Source organism: Coregonus lavaretus (assembly GCF_964263955.1).
Source record: "Coregonus lavaretus genome assembly, contig: HAP1_SCAFFOLD_372, whole genome shotgun sequence".
In the NCBI taxonomy this organism is placed as follows: Eukaryota; Metazoa; Chordata; class Actinopteri; order Salmoniformes; family Salmonidae; genus Coregonus; species Coregonus lavaretus.
The window spans coordinates 421,593-442,982 of record NW_028160424.1 but is presented as its reverse complement, the minus strand read 5'-3'; the positions used below and the strand labels follow the sequence as shown (position 1 = coordinate 442,982).

General features: G+C 42.2%; 1 protein-coding gene across 1 annotated transcript in view; it reads right to left on the bottom strand.

The window, feature by feature from the left end:
- Positions 1–16,072, bottom strand: part of LOC311121843 (lysyl oxidase homolog 4-like) — a gene marked incomplete at both ends in the record, with an annotated part of 37,700 nt that extends 21,628 nt beyond the window's left edge. The window contains 6 exons of the mRNA XM_084196283.1: positions 2,108–2,285; positions 2,637–2,850; positions 4,024–4,062; positions 13,408–13,622; positions 13,946–14,253; positions 15,751–16,072. Coding sequence (XP_084052409.1) covers positions 2,108–2,285; positions 2,637–2,850; positions 4,024–4,062; positions 13,408–13,622; positions 13,946–14,253; positions 15,751–16,072 — 1,276 coding nt within the window. The remainder of the gene's footprint in view (positions 1–2,107; positions 2,286–2,636; positions 2,851–4,023; positions 4,063–13,407; positions 13,623–13,945; positions 14,254–15,750) is intronic.
- Positions 16,073–21,390: the final 5,318 nt, after the last annotated feature.

Here is a 21,390-nt window from a genome sequence, read left to right as displayed (position 1 = left end):
CATCAGGGATAAAAAGTGTAGACCTGCACAAGGCTGGGATGGGTTACAGGACAATAGGCAAGCAGCTTGGTGAGAAGGCAACAACTGTTGGCGCAATTATTAGAAAATGGAAGAAGTTCAAGATGATGGTCAATCACCCTCGGTCTGGGGCTCCATGCAAGATCTCACCTCGTGGGGCATCAATGATCATGAGGAAGGTGAGGGATCAGCCCAGAACTACACGGCAGGACCTGGTCAAGGACCTGAAGAGAGCTGGTACCACAGTCTCAAAGAAAACCATTAGTAACATGGATTAAAATCCTGCAGCGCATGCAAGGTCCCTCTGCTCAAGCCAGCGCATGTCCAGGCCCATCTGAAGTTTGCCAATGACCATCTGGATGATCCAGAGGAGGAATGGGAGAAAGTAATGTGGTCTGATGAGACAAAAATATAGCTTTTTGGTCTAAACTCCACTCGCCATGTTTGGAAGAAGAAGAAGGATGAGTACAACCCCAAGAACACCATCCCAACCATGAACCATGGAGGTGGAAACATCATTCTTTGGGGATGCTTTTCTGCAAAGGGGACAGGACGACTGCACCGTATTGAGGGGAGGATGGATGGGGCCCTGTATCGCGAGATCTTGGCCAACAACCTCCTTCCCTCAGTAAGAGCATTGAAGATGGGTCGTGGCTGGGTCTTCCAGCATGACAACGACCCGAAACACACAACCAGGGCAACTAAGGAGTGGCTCCGTAAGAAGCATCTCAAGGTCCTGGAGTGGCCTAGCCAGTCTCCAGACCTGAACCCAATAGAACATCTTTGGAGGGAGCTGAAAGTCCGTATTGCCCAGCGACAGCCCTGAAACCTGAAGGATCTGGAGAAGGTCTGTATGGGGGAGTGGGCCAAAATCCCTGCTGCAGTGTGTGCAAACCTGGTCAAGACCTACAGGAAACGTATGATCTCTGTAATTGCAAACAAAGGTTTCTGTACCAAATATTAAGTTCTGCTTTTCTGATGTATCAAATACTTATGTCATGCAATAAAATGCAAATGAATTACTTAAAAATCATACAATGTGATTTTCTGGATTTTTGTTTTAGATTCTGTCTCTCACAGTTGAAGTGTACCTATGATAAAAGTTACAGACCTCTACATGCTTTGTAAGTAGGAAAACCTGCAAAATCGGCAGTGTATCAAATACTTGTTCTCCCCACTGTATATGATTTTTACTGCTCAGGCTTGGCGAAGCGAAAAGGCCTACTTGATGATTGAATGGACTTTGAATAGGATTAAACAGCTCAACATGGAGACATCCCACGGAAAGAAAAACACCATTAATGTTCCCTAAACCATGCTTAATTAATGTTCCCTAAACAACATTTAATTAAGTTCCCTAAACCACGCTTCATTTCAAAGAGAGGAAAATCCTAGGGTTTCCCTTCTAACCACTAACTAACTATTTGGGCTATTCTCACTAACTATGTCACCAGAATCATCCCGTTTCCAGCTCCCTAAAAAGTTTTACATTTTTATCTGTCTGCTTGATTGGCATGTGCTAACGTTAATTATAGCGTTGTTTATTTATCTAAAAATATTTATTGTCAATTCTATATTTAAACCAGTGTTTATTGACTGCATTTACTGCACTTATTGAGACTATTGCGCGAAAATGACATGTTATTTAACAGAACATGTCTCTCTTTTGTGCTTACCAAACTACAGTACATAAAAACACTTATTCTCTGTACATTTCCTCTGTCTGTCTTTCTGTATCAGACCATTCAGCGGCAGACGGGCGTGAGTCCTAAGATAAGTCCTAAGCACGGCAGGAAAATTCCATCTGATTCGCATGGAATTTTAAACAGTCTAAGGTACTCAGGATACACTGTTCCTTTGACCTAAGCCAGGACAGACATAGACACATACACACAGCTTTATCATGGGTGTGTTCCCTCAGGTGCAAAAGACCCTGGATGAAACAGACAGTGCTGGATGTTCACGTGACACAACCGGGGTGAATTTTTTCCTTTGCCAGAGAGAATAACAGTCTAATCTTGACCCCTGTAGGACAGACACAGAGTCAGACAACAAGAAAGGGAATAACAGATAGAGAGTCCTAGCCTACCTTGTCCCATGTAAGCTCCAGTGAGGGCCTCCTTGGCGGTTCCGAAGCCCAGCTCCCTGCACACCACGCTGGCTGAGTTGCGGTCCCACAGGTGGTCTACGATGGTCCCCCACTTCCCCTCCTTCAGCACCTCCACACGGCCCTCACCCAGCCTGGGGCCAGCCTTCAGACGCACCGGCTAGAGATTACAGGCACGGAGAGAGACAGAGAGAGACGGAGAGAGAGAGAAAGCGAGAGAGAGAGAGAGAGAGAGAGAGAGAGAGAGAGAGAGAGAGAGAGAAAGCGAGAGAGAGAGAGAGAGAGAGAGAGAGAGAGAGAGAGAGAGAGAGAGAGAGAGAGAGAAGCGAGAGAGAAACAGTGTCAGTATCATGTAAGACTGGATGATTGTCTAAGACTGTTTTTTTTCATATATTTGTGCAGAACGCAGGAAAAGTGACAAGGTCTTGGCTATTAGCACAATGAGGCATGGAATGTGTGTAAGTGTGTGAGTCATCGTGTGTGTGCATGCGTCTGTATGTCTGTCTCTTACCACAATTGGGTGGGGTGCCTGGGGTCTTCCAGATGACATGCGAGCAAACTGTGGTCCCGGTACACACCTCGCCACCGCGTGTCTCCCGCTCTTACAGGGGGAGGGGCTACGTGGGATGGACAGCTGTGTGTGACACTCTGATAGGCTGGTCTCTGACCCCAGGCAGTGAACCTTCTCTACCCAGAAACCCTTCTTACTAGCCATGAGGCTCAGCCTAGGAAGGGGAGGAGAAGAGGTTGTAAGCGTTTTAGAATGCTTTATAACACATTGTAACACATTATAACATACTACAGGGTAATTTTCCATGAAGAAAAATTGGTGGGACTTGGCTTGAACTCTTTACAATTATTTTTGTGGTAGTGGAAGAAGTTTAAAATGTTTTACTCATGCCAAGAAGTTAAATATACTCAAAGTTAAATTTAGTAAAATAATTGCTCTGAATACTTTGATAGACTACACTATCAACCTTACTACTTTGGATTGTGTGGCAGTTAGATCACATATTTTATCACAAACAACAACACAGACTAGCCTACTACACTTTTACACACTCTCCTACTAGAATACTACAGTATTTGCAAACTGTAATAACAGAGTGTTGAAGTTTAAAATACATTTTAAAAACGTTGTCTTATCCCAAGCGTTTATCCCTTACTTTAACCAAACATAAATGTCTTAATCATAGGATAAAGCTGTTAAAGAAAGTTATGACTGGATAGATAAGCAGGATATCAGACCAAAGTGTCATACCCTTTAAGTTTCTGTCTACAATGACGTCGTTGTGGAGTAAAGTGGTCAAGGCAGCTGATTACTGTCAAAAGTCACAATGTTTACTCATTGTCTCATGCTTAGAATGTGCTCCCCTATTGTTATAATTAAATAAATCATTTCATAAATAAAGACAAAAAAATAATAGTTTAAAAAGTATAAATAATAATATAAAACCAGTTGTATGCAAGCCCACTATCCCAGACTAGTCAGCCCATGTTAAAGTTTGAACGTTTCCAGCTTAAACTGTGTAAGAGGAGTAGCGTTCAGAAGAATATCAAGAAGTATGACGAAGATTTAAAGTCGGGACTTTTGCTTCGCAAGTCCCATCTAACTTTAACATGTGCATAGCTAACGTCTGGTTACTTATGTTATCTCAGTTACATGAAGGAACAAGACAAGGACTATCCAGTAACACTTCATATGAATACTTTATAATACTATAGTATATATACTTTATAGTCTATGCCATTTAGCAGACACTTTTATCCAAAGCGACTTACAGTCATGTGTGCATACAGTCATGTGTGCTGAAATCAGATACACAAACATCATCAACACCTGGAGAACAAAGAATTTGTAGGTAGTTGAGATGTTCCAACATCTGTGTAGGTCTTACTTTGTGGATGGATCAGCAAGCTTGGTGTCCCAGATTTTCCTGTGAAGAAACGGGAAAAATAGGAAAGGACGTTAGTATCTCTTCCGTTTATTAGTTGAGGTTTCGTGAAACACCTGTTAGTCCTGTGAGGTGAGATGACTAAAGCTTGCCCACAGAGTCAGCTTTTGTAGATGACAACTGTGTCATGTGCTTGGTTAATGCCACACACAGTGATACCCACACACTGACTGTATCTGGTGTTTGGTTAATATGGTCCATGGCACACAGAATGATTCCCACACACACACTGTTAATCAGCCACATCAGCAGTGTTGTTGGTGTACATGGATACGGACAGAAACAGTTATGTCCTAGAAGCATCTGTACCTGTCATATTGGCCACAGGGATGCCAACCAGTACAAACACACTTACATAGATAAATATGTCAGCCTACAGAAAGGCCCATCTGTGTTGAGGTGCAGTAAATCATTGTGTTGGGAACTTTTCCCTATTCTCTCTGAACCAACACTTCCTGTCTCTCTCTCCTTTATGTTGTGGTTTAGATCTAGCCTAGGTATGTGTGTGTGTTTAGAATGATTGACTGGTCGGAGTGTAGCAGGCCCACGCACCACACACAGTATGTATGTTATGGACCACCAGCTAATCCAGGCTTGAAGACAAAAACAATGTCGTCTGTTGCCAACATACAGCAGGTCTGCTCAAACAACTGGGTTTTATTCATTAGGCACCAAACAGAAGCAAACGGAATAAAACAGGGATGGACTACAGGTCCAATAAGAAATGCTTGTTTTCATTTTTAATTCAAAATGGTTTGCTACGTTGTGCCATAATGAATATGACTGGTGTGATGCTGCTGTGGTGTTGGTAACATGATAAAATAAGAACTCTTCAATCTCTCATACTTGGCATTTTACAAGAACATTTGCTGGTGCAACAACATTTGTAAATAACTCTGGAATGCTAGAAAGGAATTCAAGCTAAACACCGGGCATTTTGGAACTACTCATTAACCTAACTAACCATGCGTAGGCTATAAAAATGTGACTTTCAACAGCAACTATGGATTACATTGCTTGGACATTACTGGGAAAAGGTTGAAAGAAAACACACACGCAAACAAACAGTGTTGGCACACTTGAACCGTAAGAGCTGGTGAGGCTTTCCAAGAAACTACAGTAAAGAAATTAAAGAACAGAAAAAATGATAATTGAGTTATAAAACAGATATTTAGTCAGGAGTCCATTCCTGGCACTCCATCACAGGCAAAGCCAAGACGTGCCCAAAAGGCATTCTCTCCCTCCCTCCCTCCCTCCCTCCCTCCCTCATACACAAACACAGTTGATCTGCATCAAAGCAGCCGTCCCACAGTTCCCGCACCAGATGCCGAGACTGCCAAACAGGAGCTGAGGTAGACTACACGCACACACAGACACACAGACACAGACACACACACAAACAAACAAACACAACTCAGTCAGCTGCACTTAGGGAAACAAATACATCTACGGATATTCATAACACAGTATATTTGGATTTCCAAAATGAAACTAACACATTCCCGCCTTGCTAGTCACAAACTCTACAAACAAGGATGTTGGAATCAAGAGAGACATTGTCACAGCCCTGACATTTTACAGCAGCTAGAGTTAAGTCATGTTACAGGGTGAAAGTAGATGTCAGTTCTTTCTGGTACGGTACCCCCTTGCACAATTGTATTCATTGTTGACCTAAACATAGAATTACATATAGAATCATTATGCATTTGCTGTAATAGCATCTCTCCTCACTGTGGGGCCTAATAGTAAAGATATGTCTTTAACTTTTTTGAAAGTATTACCTTCTAATGTGACATTAACATAATAAACAGTCATGCTATTTTAGAAGCTATTATCCAGAGTGACTTACAGGAGCAATTCGGGTTAAGTGCCTTGCTCAAGGGCACATCGACAGATTTTTCACCTAGTCAGCTCAGGGATTCGAACCAGCAACCTTTCAGTTACTGGCCCAATGACTTAAGATAGCTAGCTTTCTTGACGGAAACAACTTGTAATTTGGGTGAACTATCCCTTTAAAGCATCAAAGGTTGAACTATCACACCCCCTAGAGTCGATGTCCATGCCCCCGCGGAAATGAAATGGGTATAATAAAAAATACCCCATAAAAATCCGTCTGTTTAAGGTAAAGATATCTTTTTTGTCTTTAATGGCGGCCTTCCGCATCCAGTCAGGTCATCTGTGATACAAGTCCGTATTCGACGTCCAACTGGCCACTAGGGGCAACAGTAAGCACAGTTACTTTCAAGTACGTTTCGGTGTTGCGGACGGGGATGGTGGATGGGCGTAAGCATCTGCCTCTAAATCCAAAGGTTGTACATTTAAATCCAGCAATATAAAGTTATTTGTTTTGTTTTAAGCCTATCCCAAACTTTAACCCTTACCTTAGCCATTCGGAGTTAATGCCTAACCTTAAAAATTCAGAGTTAATGCCTAAACTTTGGAACAACGTTTGGAACAAATTCGAAATTTGACGTTTGAGAAACATGGATGAATGTCTAATTCTGACATGAGACTGAGAGCTGGTAGCCGCATCTGCGGTGGAAGCTGGCCGACCTACAGCGGTGTTTTTCAAACCATGAGACATCCCAAAAATCGGTCTTCTCAGGAAAACGTCTGTAGCGTCCAAACGGTTTGGCCTACAAACGAATATGACCACTCTATGGAAAGATGAGACTCTCACAAACACATACATGTCAGTTGTATTTGCTTTAGGAAGCCCACAAGCCTCACAAGACTCGTCTGAAGGTAGCCCGGTACCAGTAAAATAAATGAATGGAGGTATACACTGAGTATACAAAACATTAAGAACACCTGTTTTTTCCATGACATAGACTGACCAGGTGATACAAGGTGAAAGCTTTGATCCCTTATTGATGTCACTTGTTAAATCCACTTCAATCAGTGTAGATGAAGGGGAGGAGACAGGTTAAAGAAGGATTTTTAAGCCTTGAGACAATTGAGACATGGATTGTGTATGTGTGCCATTCAGGACAAGACAAAATATTTAAGTGCCTTTGAACAGGGTTTGGTAGTAGGTGCCAGGCGCACCGGTTTGTGTCAAGAACTGCAATGCTGCTGGGTTTTTCACACTCAACAGTTTCCCGTGTGTATCAAGAATGGTCCACCACCAAAAGGACATCCAGCCAACTTGACACAACTGTGGGAAGCATTGGAGTCAACATGGGCCACCATCTTTGTGGAGGTTAGCTTAGTAGATACCCCCCCACCTTAAGCCATCAAAAGTTAAATTATATATATGAGTAATGTTCAGACAGACATATACTGCAGCAGTAAGGTCATGCTAAAGGGCTTGTGGTTGATTGAGACAGACACGCTGCTAATTGAATTGAACTCTTATTCTTAAATTACATTCGTAAAATAACTTGGATGTGTCTAGCATGTGTCTCTGTAGTAACACGTAACCCAGAGAATAGACACACACACACACATATACACAAAGGCACGCCCGCACACACACACACACACGTACCCAGGGGAGAGAATGTCTGTGACATAATTGTGACCTCACCACACACCAATCAAACCAACTATTTTCCCTCACCACACTGGCACTGACTAAATTGAGCACAGAGGAAAGAAAAACACTTATCAACCATATCCCAGACTCTATATTTGATTCAATTACGGTATATTTGGTTGAGCTTTGGTGGAACTTCACCTAAGTTCCCTTAACTTCAACCTAACTTCAAGCATCTTTAAGACATTGAAAAGCGCTATATAAAACCCATGTATTGTTACTACCATTCTAACTTTATTCATGCTACTTCTCCTGTCTTTGTAGATACAGTTTTACTTTAGTGCCTTATTGCAAAAAGGATGTATGTTTTGGAATATTTATTTTCTGTACAGGCTTCCTTCTTTTCACTCTGTCATTTATGTTAGTACTGTGGAGTAACTACAATGTTGTTGATCCATCCTCAGTTTTCTCCTATCACAGCCATTAAACTCTGTAACCATTTTAAAATCACCATTGGCCTCATGGTGAAATCCCTGAGCGGTTTCCTTCCTCTCTGGCAACTGAGTTAGGAAGGACGCCTGTATCTTTGTAGTGACTGGGTGTTGTGGGGTATTGTGTGTAGGCCAGTAACACAAAATCTCAATTGAATCCATTTTAAATTCAGGCTGTAACACAACAACGTTTGGAAAAAGTCAAGGGATGTGAATACTTTCTGAAGGCACTGTACTTAGGGCAAGCTCTCTATACATAACGTTTGCACAGATCCCTCTTTCTCTAATACGATTGTACAGATGTTAGCTAGCTAGCAAGTGTATATTATGAACACTTGTATGAACACACATTATGAGCAGGTGGGATTGGGTTGAAAAAACAGAATTACTGTTCGCTACACCTCTGACTCTATAATGGTGTGTGTTTAAATGTGTTTAACGGTTCTCCCTCCCAGAGCCCCAGTCTGCCTGTATAATCAGTGTGTTACAGGCCACACCCCTTGTTCACCAACCCAAAAAGAGAGACAGAAAGAGAGCGAGAGCGAGCAAAAGAGGCTAATGATAGGGGGTCCCACCGCTGTTGCTAAACGACAACAATCACCCTGCTGTTTCTGTTTTCAGCACCGTCACACTCCCTCGCTTTCCTACTTTGGCTCTCTCTCTCTCTCTCTCTCTCTCTCTCTCTCTCTCTCTCTCTCTCTCTCTCTCTCTCTCTCTCTCTCTCTCTCTCTCTCTCTCTCTCTCTCTCTCTCTCATCTCTCTCTCATCTCTCTCTCTCTCTCTCTCTCTCTCTCTCTCTCTCCCTCTCTCTCCCTCTCTCTCTCTCTCCTCTCTCTCTCTCTCATCTCTCTCCCTCCCTCTCTCCCTCTCTCCCTCTCTCTCTCTCTCTCCTCCTCTCTCTCTCTCTCTCTCTCCTCTCTCTCTCCCTCCCTCCTCCCTCCTCCAGTAGGAAGCTCTGTACAGTATCTTCCTCCCTTACCCTGCAGTGCCAGAAGAAGAGGAGTACCCCATGCAATGTTTGAACCCCGATATGAATAGCAACCACTTTAACCACCAAAGGATCTTGTCAGGATAGTTGTTGCTGGGAACCATCAATCTTAAATCCACAGTTTTGAGTTGTCCAGATGAAGTTACAGAGTTGCATAGTCTGTGTCCTCCTATCATGGATGATACGCTTTCTATGGGCTCAGAGATGATAGCCTGTGAGATCCTCCTTGGCTAGGACGATCTCTTACACAAGTAAATGCAATATAACATGTCCATCAAAACAAAACGGAATGAATTACAGCTTGGGCTGACAAACCACGGTTAAAGGCTTCACCACAACCATATAAAGCACAGCCACCTGCCATACATAGGCCTACATAAATTAAAAGACACCATATAAATTAGAGACAAGCTCACTTTGGATGACTCAGATTACTCAAATCTGAGACACCAACCAAGACTGAATCAGTCACAAAAAAATGTCACCCTAAGGAAAATGACCCCCCCCCCCCCCCCGCATCTGGGCTGAGGTGCAATTAATCAATTGTAGGACCTCCAATTTCCACGGGGACAGAGAGAGACAGACAGTTGCTGACACAGCGGGACCACAGCAGGGCCCAGGCCTATAATTGGAGACAGCAGAAAACCCTGGGTAGTCTTAGTGGCTCAGCCCTACACACTGTGCTTCACACACACAGACACACACACATGAACGATGCACCCATTCACACACACAAAGGATGCATGCATACACACACACACACACACACACTTACAATCATCAACAGACACACACACAGCTATAATTGGGGTGTTTTTTCTCTGGTGGCCTGCCCAACCTGTAATTACAACATCTCCAGGATCTCATCAGACCAGTCGACACGGACAAGAGCCAGGAGGGGACAGGAGCCACATGCTCTGGTCTTGTCTGGGCTTTCTAAGAATGGACCAGAGACTGTCTGAACAAGCTAGGGTCAATCCATGGCCAGGTCATGCCAGTCCAAATTGGGCTCTACTGGGTTAAGACTACATTAAAGGTACAATATGTACTTTAATCTTCAGTGAAATAAATGATATTTTGATTTAGCTTCTTGACGAATGTGATAATAAGGAAAGTTACAGACTGCACCTTTAAGCCATGTTAAAATTAATCCATTCAACTAACCATCAGTAAGTCAATCACTCAATCTATTTTAGGATGTGGGATATTGGGCTGTACATAAAAACTGTGGTGTCTTAAATTATCAACCAACCAGAACTAAAATACCAATAAAATGCATGAGAAAAAAACTATAAAAGAGCAAAACTGGCCTTAATAAACTATACAGACTTTAAACATGTCTAACTGTCTAATTATGTCTAATCTGAGGTGAAAACGTTCTGGCCTTTCTGGGTCATATCAGAGCGATGTGGTGCCAGGGCTAAAGCTTTCACCAGCTGGATGAGCAGGCACACAAACACTGGGGTACCGTTCAGTAGGCACGAAATGAAAGAAAACGCTTTGAAACAGATGGAGATTGGCCAATGAGAATGTCCCTTTTTGTTGTCTGTTTCCAGATGTGTTCTCCCGTTTGTCCCTTCGGAACACAACATCAGGTCAACCCTAGGTCACAGAGACCCAACTGAATTAAAATAGAAAGCCACCAAATGCCTTGTTATTTACTAAACTGAAACATGCTGACAGAAAAACAAACTGGAGGTTTGAACTTTGAAAAGACAATGGCCATTTCCAAATACCTGTACTTGCGTTCTAAAAAGTAGGCATTTTGGGTATTCAAAAATAGAATGTTTTATAGTGTGTGAAATCTCTAAAATGTAATATGCTTTAAATGTCAGGATGTCATACTTATTTAGACGTTTAATCTAGTAGAATTCTCTGAACACTATTGAGGAAGAGAGTCGTCTTTTCAGATCCATGTGTGTTTGACAACAGCCTATAAAATCAGCTGATGGGGACAAGCTGTACCCAAATGAACGAATGGTGGGAAACAACACAAATGTGCATTAAATTACGCATTCTCAGTATGGGTGAGTCTAGTGAGTTGATATTTGTTGCTTACTGCATAAGTTTTCACTAAACAGTATGTTCTAAATAGTATGTAGTATGATGGGCGTATTATGGGCTGCAGGTTGCCTAGCGGCTAAGAGTTTTGGGCCAGTAACCGAAAGGTCACTGGTTCGAATTCCTGAGCTGACTAGGTGAAAACATCTGTTGAACAAGGCACTTATCCCTAATTGCTCCTGTAAGTCTCTCTCGATAAGAGCATCTGCTAAATGTCTATAATGTAAATGTCCTGTATAATAATAAGTACACAGTATACAGTTTTAGTAATAAGCCTATAGGCAAGACATTGGACTGCATGCCCTCGTCAAAACAAACAAACAAATGCTCCTGAATATATCCACCTCTCAGTCTTTTTAAAAATGTATTTATTCCATACTTGATTTTTCTTCTTCTTCTATTGCCATCTTTCTTTCTTCCTTTCTTTCATTCTTCTTTCTTTGAACATTGTTTCTGTTCCCTTGACCTCACAGGTTTTAAAACAAGATGCCAACAGAAGTCAGCTGCCTGTGAATTCTTCAGGCCAAGTTCTTCAGGCTACACCAACCTTGTCCTCTTTCTTCTCCATTACAATTCCACTGTGCTGGCTATGAGCCCAGGGGCCTCTGTCTTTTAGGGTGGCATTATGGAGCTAAATATCTAATTGGAATGAATCACCTCTGAAAATGTACCAATCCGGACTTGAAACTCCCCTCACTTTAATGTAGCACGACAGGAAAAGGTCTAGTGAGGAAATTAACTGGCTAAAACAGTAGCTCTTTAAACAGATACAGGAATCTAACACTTGGAGTATAGAACAGATGTTGTGGTCAGTTCAGTCACACGCACAAGTACGCACACACACACACACACACACACAGGGCTAGCTATAGTAGCTGCAGCCCAAATGGAGAATGAATGTCTTAACATTTACATTTAAGTCATTTAGCAGACGCTCTTATCCAGAGCGACTTACAGTTAGTGAATACCTTTTTTTTTTTTTCATACTGGTCCCCCGTGGGAATCGAACCCACAACCCTGGCGTTGCAAACGCCATGCTCTATCAACTGAGCTACATCCCTGCCGGCCATTCCCTCCCCTACCCTGGACAACGCTAGGCCAATTGTGCGCTGCCCATGAGTCTCCCGGTCGCGGCCGGCTGCGACAGAGCCTGGATTCAAACCAGGATCTCTAGTGGCACAGCTAGCACTGCGATGCAGTGCCTTAGACCACTGCGCCACTCAGGAGAACTTAACTTTGAGTCACACGGGACAAAACCTGTAGGAAATAATTAAAGTAGGATGTCCATGAAGGTCTGGACAGAGTACTTTCATTCATGATGGGACAGAAATAGTCGTGCTAATGTGTGATCCTCCCTCGGTTATCCTCCCTAAACCGTCCTAAACCGTCCTAATACCCCTAATACCACTGTTTTCCACAGGGTCAGAGGAGTGAGTGGAGGTAGGGCTGGGCGGTATACCGTATTTTATGATATACAGGTATTGATGAACGGACCGGTTTGGGTTTTTACTTTACCTTCTATAACGTTATTTGAATGTTTGGTATGTTAAATGTGATACGCCGTGTGTAACGTCCATTTCTATAGTTTACTTCGCTACTTGAGTCATCACTCTCAGCTCTCTGTCTCTCTATGCCACTTTCCTTACAGACCTAGCCTCTGACAATTGAGGACGTCTTGTGTGACAACTGAGGGAGTTTTGTGTGACAACTGAGGAAGTTTTGTCTGACAACTGAAGGACTTCCAAATAGGGATACCATACACATGAGGACATCCGGACAAAACCTCAGCCCTGTCCGAAAACCACCCCGTACACCAGGACTGCCCAACCCTGTTCCTGGAGAGCTACCGTCCTGTAGGTTTTTGCTCCAACCCTAATCTAGCACACCTGATTCTAATAATTAGCAGGTTGCTAAGATGAATCAGGTTAGTAACACCTGGGGTTGGAGCGAAAACCTACAGGAGGGTAGCTCTCCAGGAACAGGGTTGGGCAACCCTGCCGTACACATTCCAACTATTTGCTATGGTCATTCCCCCACACCCTCAACAGTCTTTACTTTGCTTCCACCCCAATGGACATGTATTTATTCATCACTGCTACAGTTGTTATGATGTATGTAGTGCTATTTCTATTTCTATTGTTTTATTTCCATTTTCATTCTTTTATTTCACTTAGTCCTGCATGTTGGAGCTCGTAGCCTAATATTTTCACTGTACCCTGCAATCACACCTGCAACCCTGTACATGTGACTATTAAACACTCTGAATCTGAATCTGCAGATCTGAGGGCTGAATGGAGGGGCTTACTTACTTGTATGTTCTTTCGTTGTGTCGTTCTGCCTCAGGGAACCCGAGCATTCCACACACCACTTTGCTGCTGTTGAGGTTCCAGCCCAGGTCACACACCTGCCTCCATCTCCCAGCATGCTTCACTTCCACCACGCCCTCAGTGATCAGGGCCCGCTTCTTAGTGTGCATCAGGATGGGCCGCAGACGCACCTCCTGAATATGCACCTTGCTGGAATACTGAGAGAGAAGGGGGGAGGGGATTTCTTCAAACTTTGCTGTAAAAAAGTTTGATCCATGACACTTTCAAAATTCAAATGACTTAAGCAAGGAATTTCCCAACTGGGACAGTAAATATATAGATTGATTGGTTAATTGATTGGCATTGGCAGTATCGGTGGTTGATCAACAAATACCAGACATTAGCAAGTACCAGAGTTATAGAGTTGGTGGTGCCCACCGTAGCTGCTTACCAGGTTGTATAGATGTTGTCTCAGGCTACAGCACCTACTTTACTACTAGAGGTAGCAGGGATAGAGAGTATAAGGTGTTATGCTACCTACCGGGTTGTAGAGGTGCTGTCTCAGGCTGGGCCTCTCTGGAGGGTGTCCGTTCCCCTGATGGGCCTGTCGGGGGTTACTGCGGCTGGCCAGGATGCTCTGCCACTGAGGCGAGACGCTGACATCCGGACGCAGGGCCACCGACTGACCATTACGTGACCCCGTAACCTGGTCCAGTCGTCGCTCCGGACTGCAGACCACACCAAGGTCCTCAGAGTGCTTGCAATCATTGACACCCCAGCCGTTATGTTTACAGTCTTTCACAGTCTTCTCTGTGCCGTCACAACGCACGTTGTCCATCCAGATAGGACCTGGGGACAGGGGAAACAGGGTTATTATCGGATATGGACATGAATTTGTCATTGATGGATGGATGGATGGATGAATGGATGGATGGATGGATGGATGGATGGATGGATGGATGGATGGATGGATGGATGGATGGATGGATGGATGGATGGATGGATGGATGGATGATGGATGGATGGATGGATGAATGATTGATTGACTGATTGAATCATCCATCCATTCCTTTATTAATTCCTTCACTGATATAATAATTGATAGCTTAATTTGATAAAATGTGCCATATATGTGCCATTTATGTGCCATATACAGTAATACGATGCAACTGTGGGACTAAGGGAGCCTGTCTCACCAGCTTCTGTAGGCCTCTAACACCCAAGTATACATCACCTATTAACATCACCAAAATAACCCTGCAGTGACTGAGCTGAGCCTGCCGTCGTCATAAAGATACAAAGATAACTTATGGGATTTCACTGCACTCCTCAATACAGTCGCTGCCTGGCAGGCTAGCAGGCTGGCATGGCAATATATGGCCTGAGAGGAGCATTTGTTTTAGAGTAATGACAGCCTTGCCCTGGCAGCGATGTGCTACACTTGCTTTGGTTTATAGGCATGCTTTATTGCCCCCTTTAAATGACAATTAAAGGGAAGGGTGAGTGAACCGACGGAGCAGTAGCCAGGATAGGCTGTCTAGTACTACTGCTGTTGTGAAATATATATTTACTAAACCAACCGCCAACCGCCTATGTTATATCATGCCTACCAGTAAAAGTAAAGTGCTTTAGAAACTGAAAGGTTTAGAAACTGAAAGAATGTTATTTTAGTTAGAAAGCAGGCACCCTCTTCACAGAATTGGAAAGATAGGCCTATGCATTAAAGAGATAGTTCACCCACATTACAAAATAATATATTGGTTTTCTTACCCTGTAAGTAGTCTATGGACAAGGTATGGCAGCAATCCATGCTTTGGTTTAGTTTCACTGGCACTGTTTCCATATGCTAACGTTTTAGAATTTGTGGCACACATCCCATGGATTGATATTCGTTTTTTTTGCACATCATGTTCATATCATTTATAAGTGACTTTGTTAAGCTTCACAATACATTTGAGATACTTTCAGATGATTTGAACATGATGTGTGAAAAATGCTCATATCGGTCCAATGACTTGAATGGGATTTGTGCCACAAATGCTAAAACGTGAGCATGTGGAAACAGTGCCAGGGAAACTAAAGCATGTATTCCTGTCATACCTTGTCCATAGACTGCTTACAGGGTAAGAAAACCAATGTGTCATTTTGTAATGTTGGTGAACTATCCCTTTAACATCTGACCTTTAACATCTGACAGCCATATGGAAAAGAATAGAAATCAACAGCTGACTGTCTTCTTTTAATGTACCTTTCAATTTTAAAGAGTATATTATCTGTATTATATTACAGAAATAAAGATACATTTTGATCATTGCAAAAATGCAACAACTGTTCTGGAACACGTACCATCACCCTCGCCATATTTGGCACTGTGCGCCCACGTGATGCCGGTCTGGAAGCCCAGCTCGCGGCAGACCACTTTGGCTAGTTTGATGTCCACTTCGTCATCACACACCGTCCCCCACGTGCTGTTGTGAAGCACTTCCACGCGACCCTCGTTCAGTCCCTGGGCAAAGTTTCCCGCCAGGCGCACCTTGGCGAAGGAAGCCGGAGCACGCGCGGTCCTGCTGCGTGGTGAGGATGACGACTGTCGGCGGGGTTCGGAGGAGGAGGAGAATAAGGGGAGGAGGAGCAGAGAACTCAAGATGAAGAAGATGCGAGGCATCATGTCTGTGTATGGAGGGTCGTCTAGGAGAGAGAGAGAGAGTTGGGTTAGTAGAGTCATCAACATAATTGACTGAAAGTAATCAGTTGTTTATTAGTTGAGTGGATTTTATAGTATTTTATTGAGAGATGATTCATTCCAATTCAATATTTTGCTGCCCTGAAAGAAACCAGCATAGTGGAATTGTAAGGGAGAAGACAGAGACACAGAGACACAGAGAGAGAGAGAGAGACAGAGAGAGAGAGACAGAGAGAGAGAGAGAGAGAGAGAGAGAGAGAGAGAGAGAGAGAGAGAGAGAGAGTTGGGTTAGTAGAGTCATCAACATAATTGACTGAAAGTAATCAGTTGTTTATTAGTTGAGTGGATTTTATAGTGTGATCAATAGTATTTTATTGAGAGATGATTCATTCCAATTCAATATTTTGCTGCCCTGAAAGAAACCAGCATAGTGGAATTGTAAGGGAGAAGACAGAGACACAGAGACACAGAGAGAGAGAGAGAGAGAGACACAGAGAGAGAGAGAGAGAGAGACACAGAGAGAGAGAGAGAGAGAGAGAGAGAGAGAGAGAGAGAGAGAGAGAGAGAGAGAGAGAGAGAGAGGTGAAGGGGGAGAGGGGGGGGGGATAGATAGATAGATAGATAGATAGATAGATAGATAGATAGATAGATAGATAGATAGATAGATAGATAGATAGATAGATAGATAGATAGATAGATAGATAGATAGATAGATAGATAGATAGATAGATAGATAGATAGATAGATAGATAGATAGCCATCTCTCTATCTATCTTTCTATCTTTCTATCTTCAAACAGGCCAATACTCTGGCATCATCTGGACAGAGTTGGGCTATTCTGTCCTATTCAGAGCTGGGAGACACAGGTAGGCTACAGGTAAGTGGACAGGTTCATTTCTCTCTTTCGCTCTCTCTCAAAATACACTTGAACAATATCAAAATAAGTTGAATCCAAAGTTTACAGATACAATGAAGAGGACCTGATAGAAACCAGTCTGATATGGGCAGGATACGAAGAAACTATTCGATTTCCAACATTCTATACATCTTCTCTTTGTAGTTCCAGACATTAAAATCTGGAGTTCAACCACAGAACTATGATTGCATTTCACATACACGTATAATTAGTCTATAAATATTTCAGTTCTCAAAATCTAACCTCAGATATGTACAAGTATCACCCTGGGGCTACTGAAACATATTTCACCCCAACACAGACACAGATAGACAGACAGGCAGACAGACAGCATTGCACTATAACTTTACTAAATAACTCCACAAATATTTGAGACATTCACTGTATCCACTGAAACACATGAGAATACACAAGATCACATTTTACATTGAGTTGCACAGAAGCCATAACTTTCTTAGTGTAATTACATGTCAGAATACAGAATACAGCTTTATCATAAATTAGGATAAGTACGTTTGGAACAAAATTCTGCATTTGAATGAAACATCATTTTAAAAAGTTGAGTCACAGACATGGTTGATGTTCATCAAATCACGTTTTATTCCTTGACCAACTAATCCAGAAAGAAGCTGATGTTTAACTACCTGAGATAATCCCTGAATGAGAAGACACAATCAGATAAGAGCCAACATGTAAAATTAACATAAATTACCTAAACTAATATATTTCAATTACAATTTGTATTTGAATTATAAATCAAAAGCACTGCAAGGTCAATAAAAAGGGAATAAAAGGAGAATGAGAGTTTCTCACCTGTTAGAAAGCTACAGACACAGCAGTCCTAGACGTCCCAGACCAGGAGAGGAGAGAGTGACTGAGTGAACAAGTAAGTGTACCTGCTAGATGAGGTCCCTGCTCAATCTTTCGCTTTCTTGTCCTGCCTCCCTCCTTCCCTCCTTCCCTCCCACATTTCTTCTCTCTCTCTCTCTCGTTCATGTTTTAAGAATTTTCCTGCTCACTCAGAAATGCTGACGCGCACAATTGTTTGATTGCATTTTGATTTAACTATAAACATAGTTTGGAGTGTGCATGTATTTTAAATGGTGTTGTTGGGAAATAATGATCTGTTTTCAGATACTGTCTGTGTATAATTTCTCTATAATTTCACTGTTGTACATAATCCCACAAATCTCTTGTACCAATAGAGCTGAAATGTAGTCACATGTAACAAAGACAGTCTCTTCTCACAACCCACTGTATCTCCTATAAACTCACAGGGAGACAAATCTCACTTGATAAAACTGTAAAGTGATGAAACAGTTCAGTTTGTATCCTTCATTTTTCACAATAGATCACATGAATAAAAGTACATTATGTACAATATGGGAGAACAGTCAACAGTGGGTGGATCTGAGTAATCTTTCAAACAAAAACATCCAGGTTGAATAACTGTAAATTATGTCCTACACATTCTTAATGGGTTCAACTATTAAAAAAGTATTCCATCATCCATATTCTGTATTGACAGCATGGTACTGTTGTCTCTACAGGGAGGAGAGATAGGAATCCATCTTAATATCAAAAACAGGTAAATCCAAACCTTTTATCACAGAAACAAAAGGAAATACTGGGGTAATATATTTCACATGAAAGAAGAATATGTGTCTGTCCTTTGAATTTATTAATCAATTTAATCATTCAAATAATAAAAAAATGAGAGTGTATATGTCCTGTACATTCAAGATGTATTATGTGTCCTGAATGAATTAATGAATAAATAAATAAATTAACCTAATCATCAAATCATTCACATTTAGAGTCACATGTTTCTGCTAGAGTGACACCATCACATTCTCTTCTCTGATAGGCTGATGGTTGCCTTTACACAACCTCGGTCCAGAATGTTTTACACAACGAGTCTTCGAGGAGGCCAGCATTATGTAAGTCTGTGTGTGTGTGTGTGTGTGTGTTGTGTAAATGCTACCAACAGGAAGTTGCTATGTCAGGAATAGTTCCAAAATGTCAAGTTCCAAGTATCCCAAAGAAGCTGCGTAAACCACAGGGTATATATTTCCTTGTTGAGCCCAACCGCAAACCAGCATTTTAAAAATAGGCCCAGCCTCCTTGTCTCTCTCTCTCCTAGTGTAAGGGTGGTAGTCAGAGATGGGAGTATTGGTGGGATGGTACAGCACCAGTGAGGAACGTGTGATACGTGAGAGGTGGATTTGTAAGGTCACTTGCCCTCACTTCACTGTTGGACTACCTAAATGTGTCCTCAACTTCCTGATAAAGCAGGAAGAATAAACAAATTATGTTGTTTGACCCTTTGACTTCAATTTGCAAGGTTTTGATAGACTATTGGAATCACAGCTGTTGTCTTTTACACGGTGTAGTAAGCCTTTATCTGCTTTATCTAAGACATGTCATTTCCAAGGGAGACATCTCCATGGGATTGTTCAGTCAATCATCATGTGTCTTTATACGTTAGGGATTCTTCTATTCTTCCCCCATGAATTATATATTTTCTAGTTTTCTAATTTGTATATTAGCTTTCTCCCTTATACAGTATGTCTGTATGGCTTCTATATCTAATAATAAACAGCAAGTTAGTCTATTCTGGGGTCAGTTCAGTGCTCAGTAGATCAGGGCTGTGTTCATTAGGGCATGCAACGGAAAATGTTTTAAAACGTTTTGCAATGGAAACTAAAATTCAGTGTTTCTTATTGGGCAAATCCAATAAGAAGTCCCACAGTCCCTACCTGTTTCAGTAAATGTTATTCTATTTGGTGCCTAACACAGCCCAGGCCTCTGGGTTCCCTCCTCCATGTGTCCAGGTTTGTTAGTCTGCTTGATGGAAAGGTGTTTATTTATTTTAACAACTAATTTAGCGACAGAATTAGACGCCTGAAATATTCTGCCCCTGGGTGCTGTGTTGATAAAGGGTATTTCGGTGCAAACACAAACCTCAGGGCTCCATTTTGAGAAGGACAGGGTGTATTCATAGGATTCATATTCTCATCAGCGATGACCGTAAATTCACAGGTAGACACAGATGGTTGTTGGTCCCATGTTTCATGAGCTGAAATAAAAGATCCCAGAAATGTTCCATACGCACAAAAAGCTTATTTCTCTCAAATTTTGTGCACAAATGTGCATTTTTCCTTTGCCAAGATAATCCATCCACCTGACAGGTGTGGCATATAAAGAAGATTATTAAACAGCATGATCATTACACAGGTGCACCTTGTGCTGGGGCAATAAAAGGACCCTCTAAAATGTGCAGTTTTGTCACACAACACAATGCCACAGATGTCTCAATTTTGAGGGAGCGTGCAATTGGCATGCTGACTGCAGGAATGTCCACCAGAGCTGTTGCCAGATAATTTAATGTTCATTTCTCGACCATAAGCCGCCTCCAACGTAATTGAAGAGAATTTGGCAGTACGTCAAACCGGCCTCACAACCACAAACCACATGTATGGCATTGTGTGGGTGAGCGGTTTGCTGATGTCAACGTTGTGAACAGAGTGCCCCATGGTGGCGGTAGGGTTATGGTATGGGCAAGCATAAGCTACGGACAACGAACACAATTGCATTTGAATGTACAAAAATACCGTGACGAGATCCTGAGGCCCATTGTGAGCCCCATTTTTTTTAAGGTATCTGTGACCAACAGATACATATCTGTATTCCCAGTCATGTGAAATCCATAGATTAGGGCCTAATGAATGTATTTCAATTGACTGATTTCCTCATATGAACTGTAACTCAGTAAAAATCAATGAAATGATTGCATGTTTTTTTTATTGCATTGCGTTTTTATTTTTGTTGAGTATATTTTTGATTCCGTTTCAGTTGATGATTGTGTGTGTGTGTGTCAAAGATAAAACTCAGTGGTTAGGATGTGTGATGGATGCAGTAGAGAGAATGTGTAACCACTAACCAGGGGGAGAAGGATAAACGTAGATTTCAGTACTATTGAATGTGTGGGAAAAATCAACTACAAGCCCTCATTCTAAGACCTCATGTCGCGTAGCGTAGAGTGTGTGTGTGTGTGTGTGTGTGTGTGTGCGCGCACATGCCTGCCTGCATGCATGTCCCTGTGACTGTGTGAATCTAGAACCAGCAATTTAGTTATTTGTGTGCCAGCCAGGCAGGCCGGGACAGGGTGTGTGTGACTGGATGCTTGAGTGGCGGTCCCTCCCTGCATGGCTGATAAACCAACACCGGAATAACCTAATGTAGCAGGGGAAACGGAAGTTAGGTTGAAAACATTGTATCCCTGAAAACCAGAAAGATCTGTTTTTTGCCAACTCCGCTAAAGGTGACACTGGAAGAACAGGCTCCTATCAGAGAGGTTAATCAGAGAGATCACACTGGAAGAACA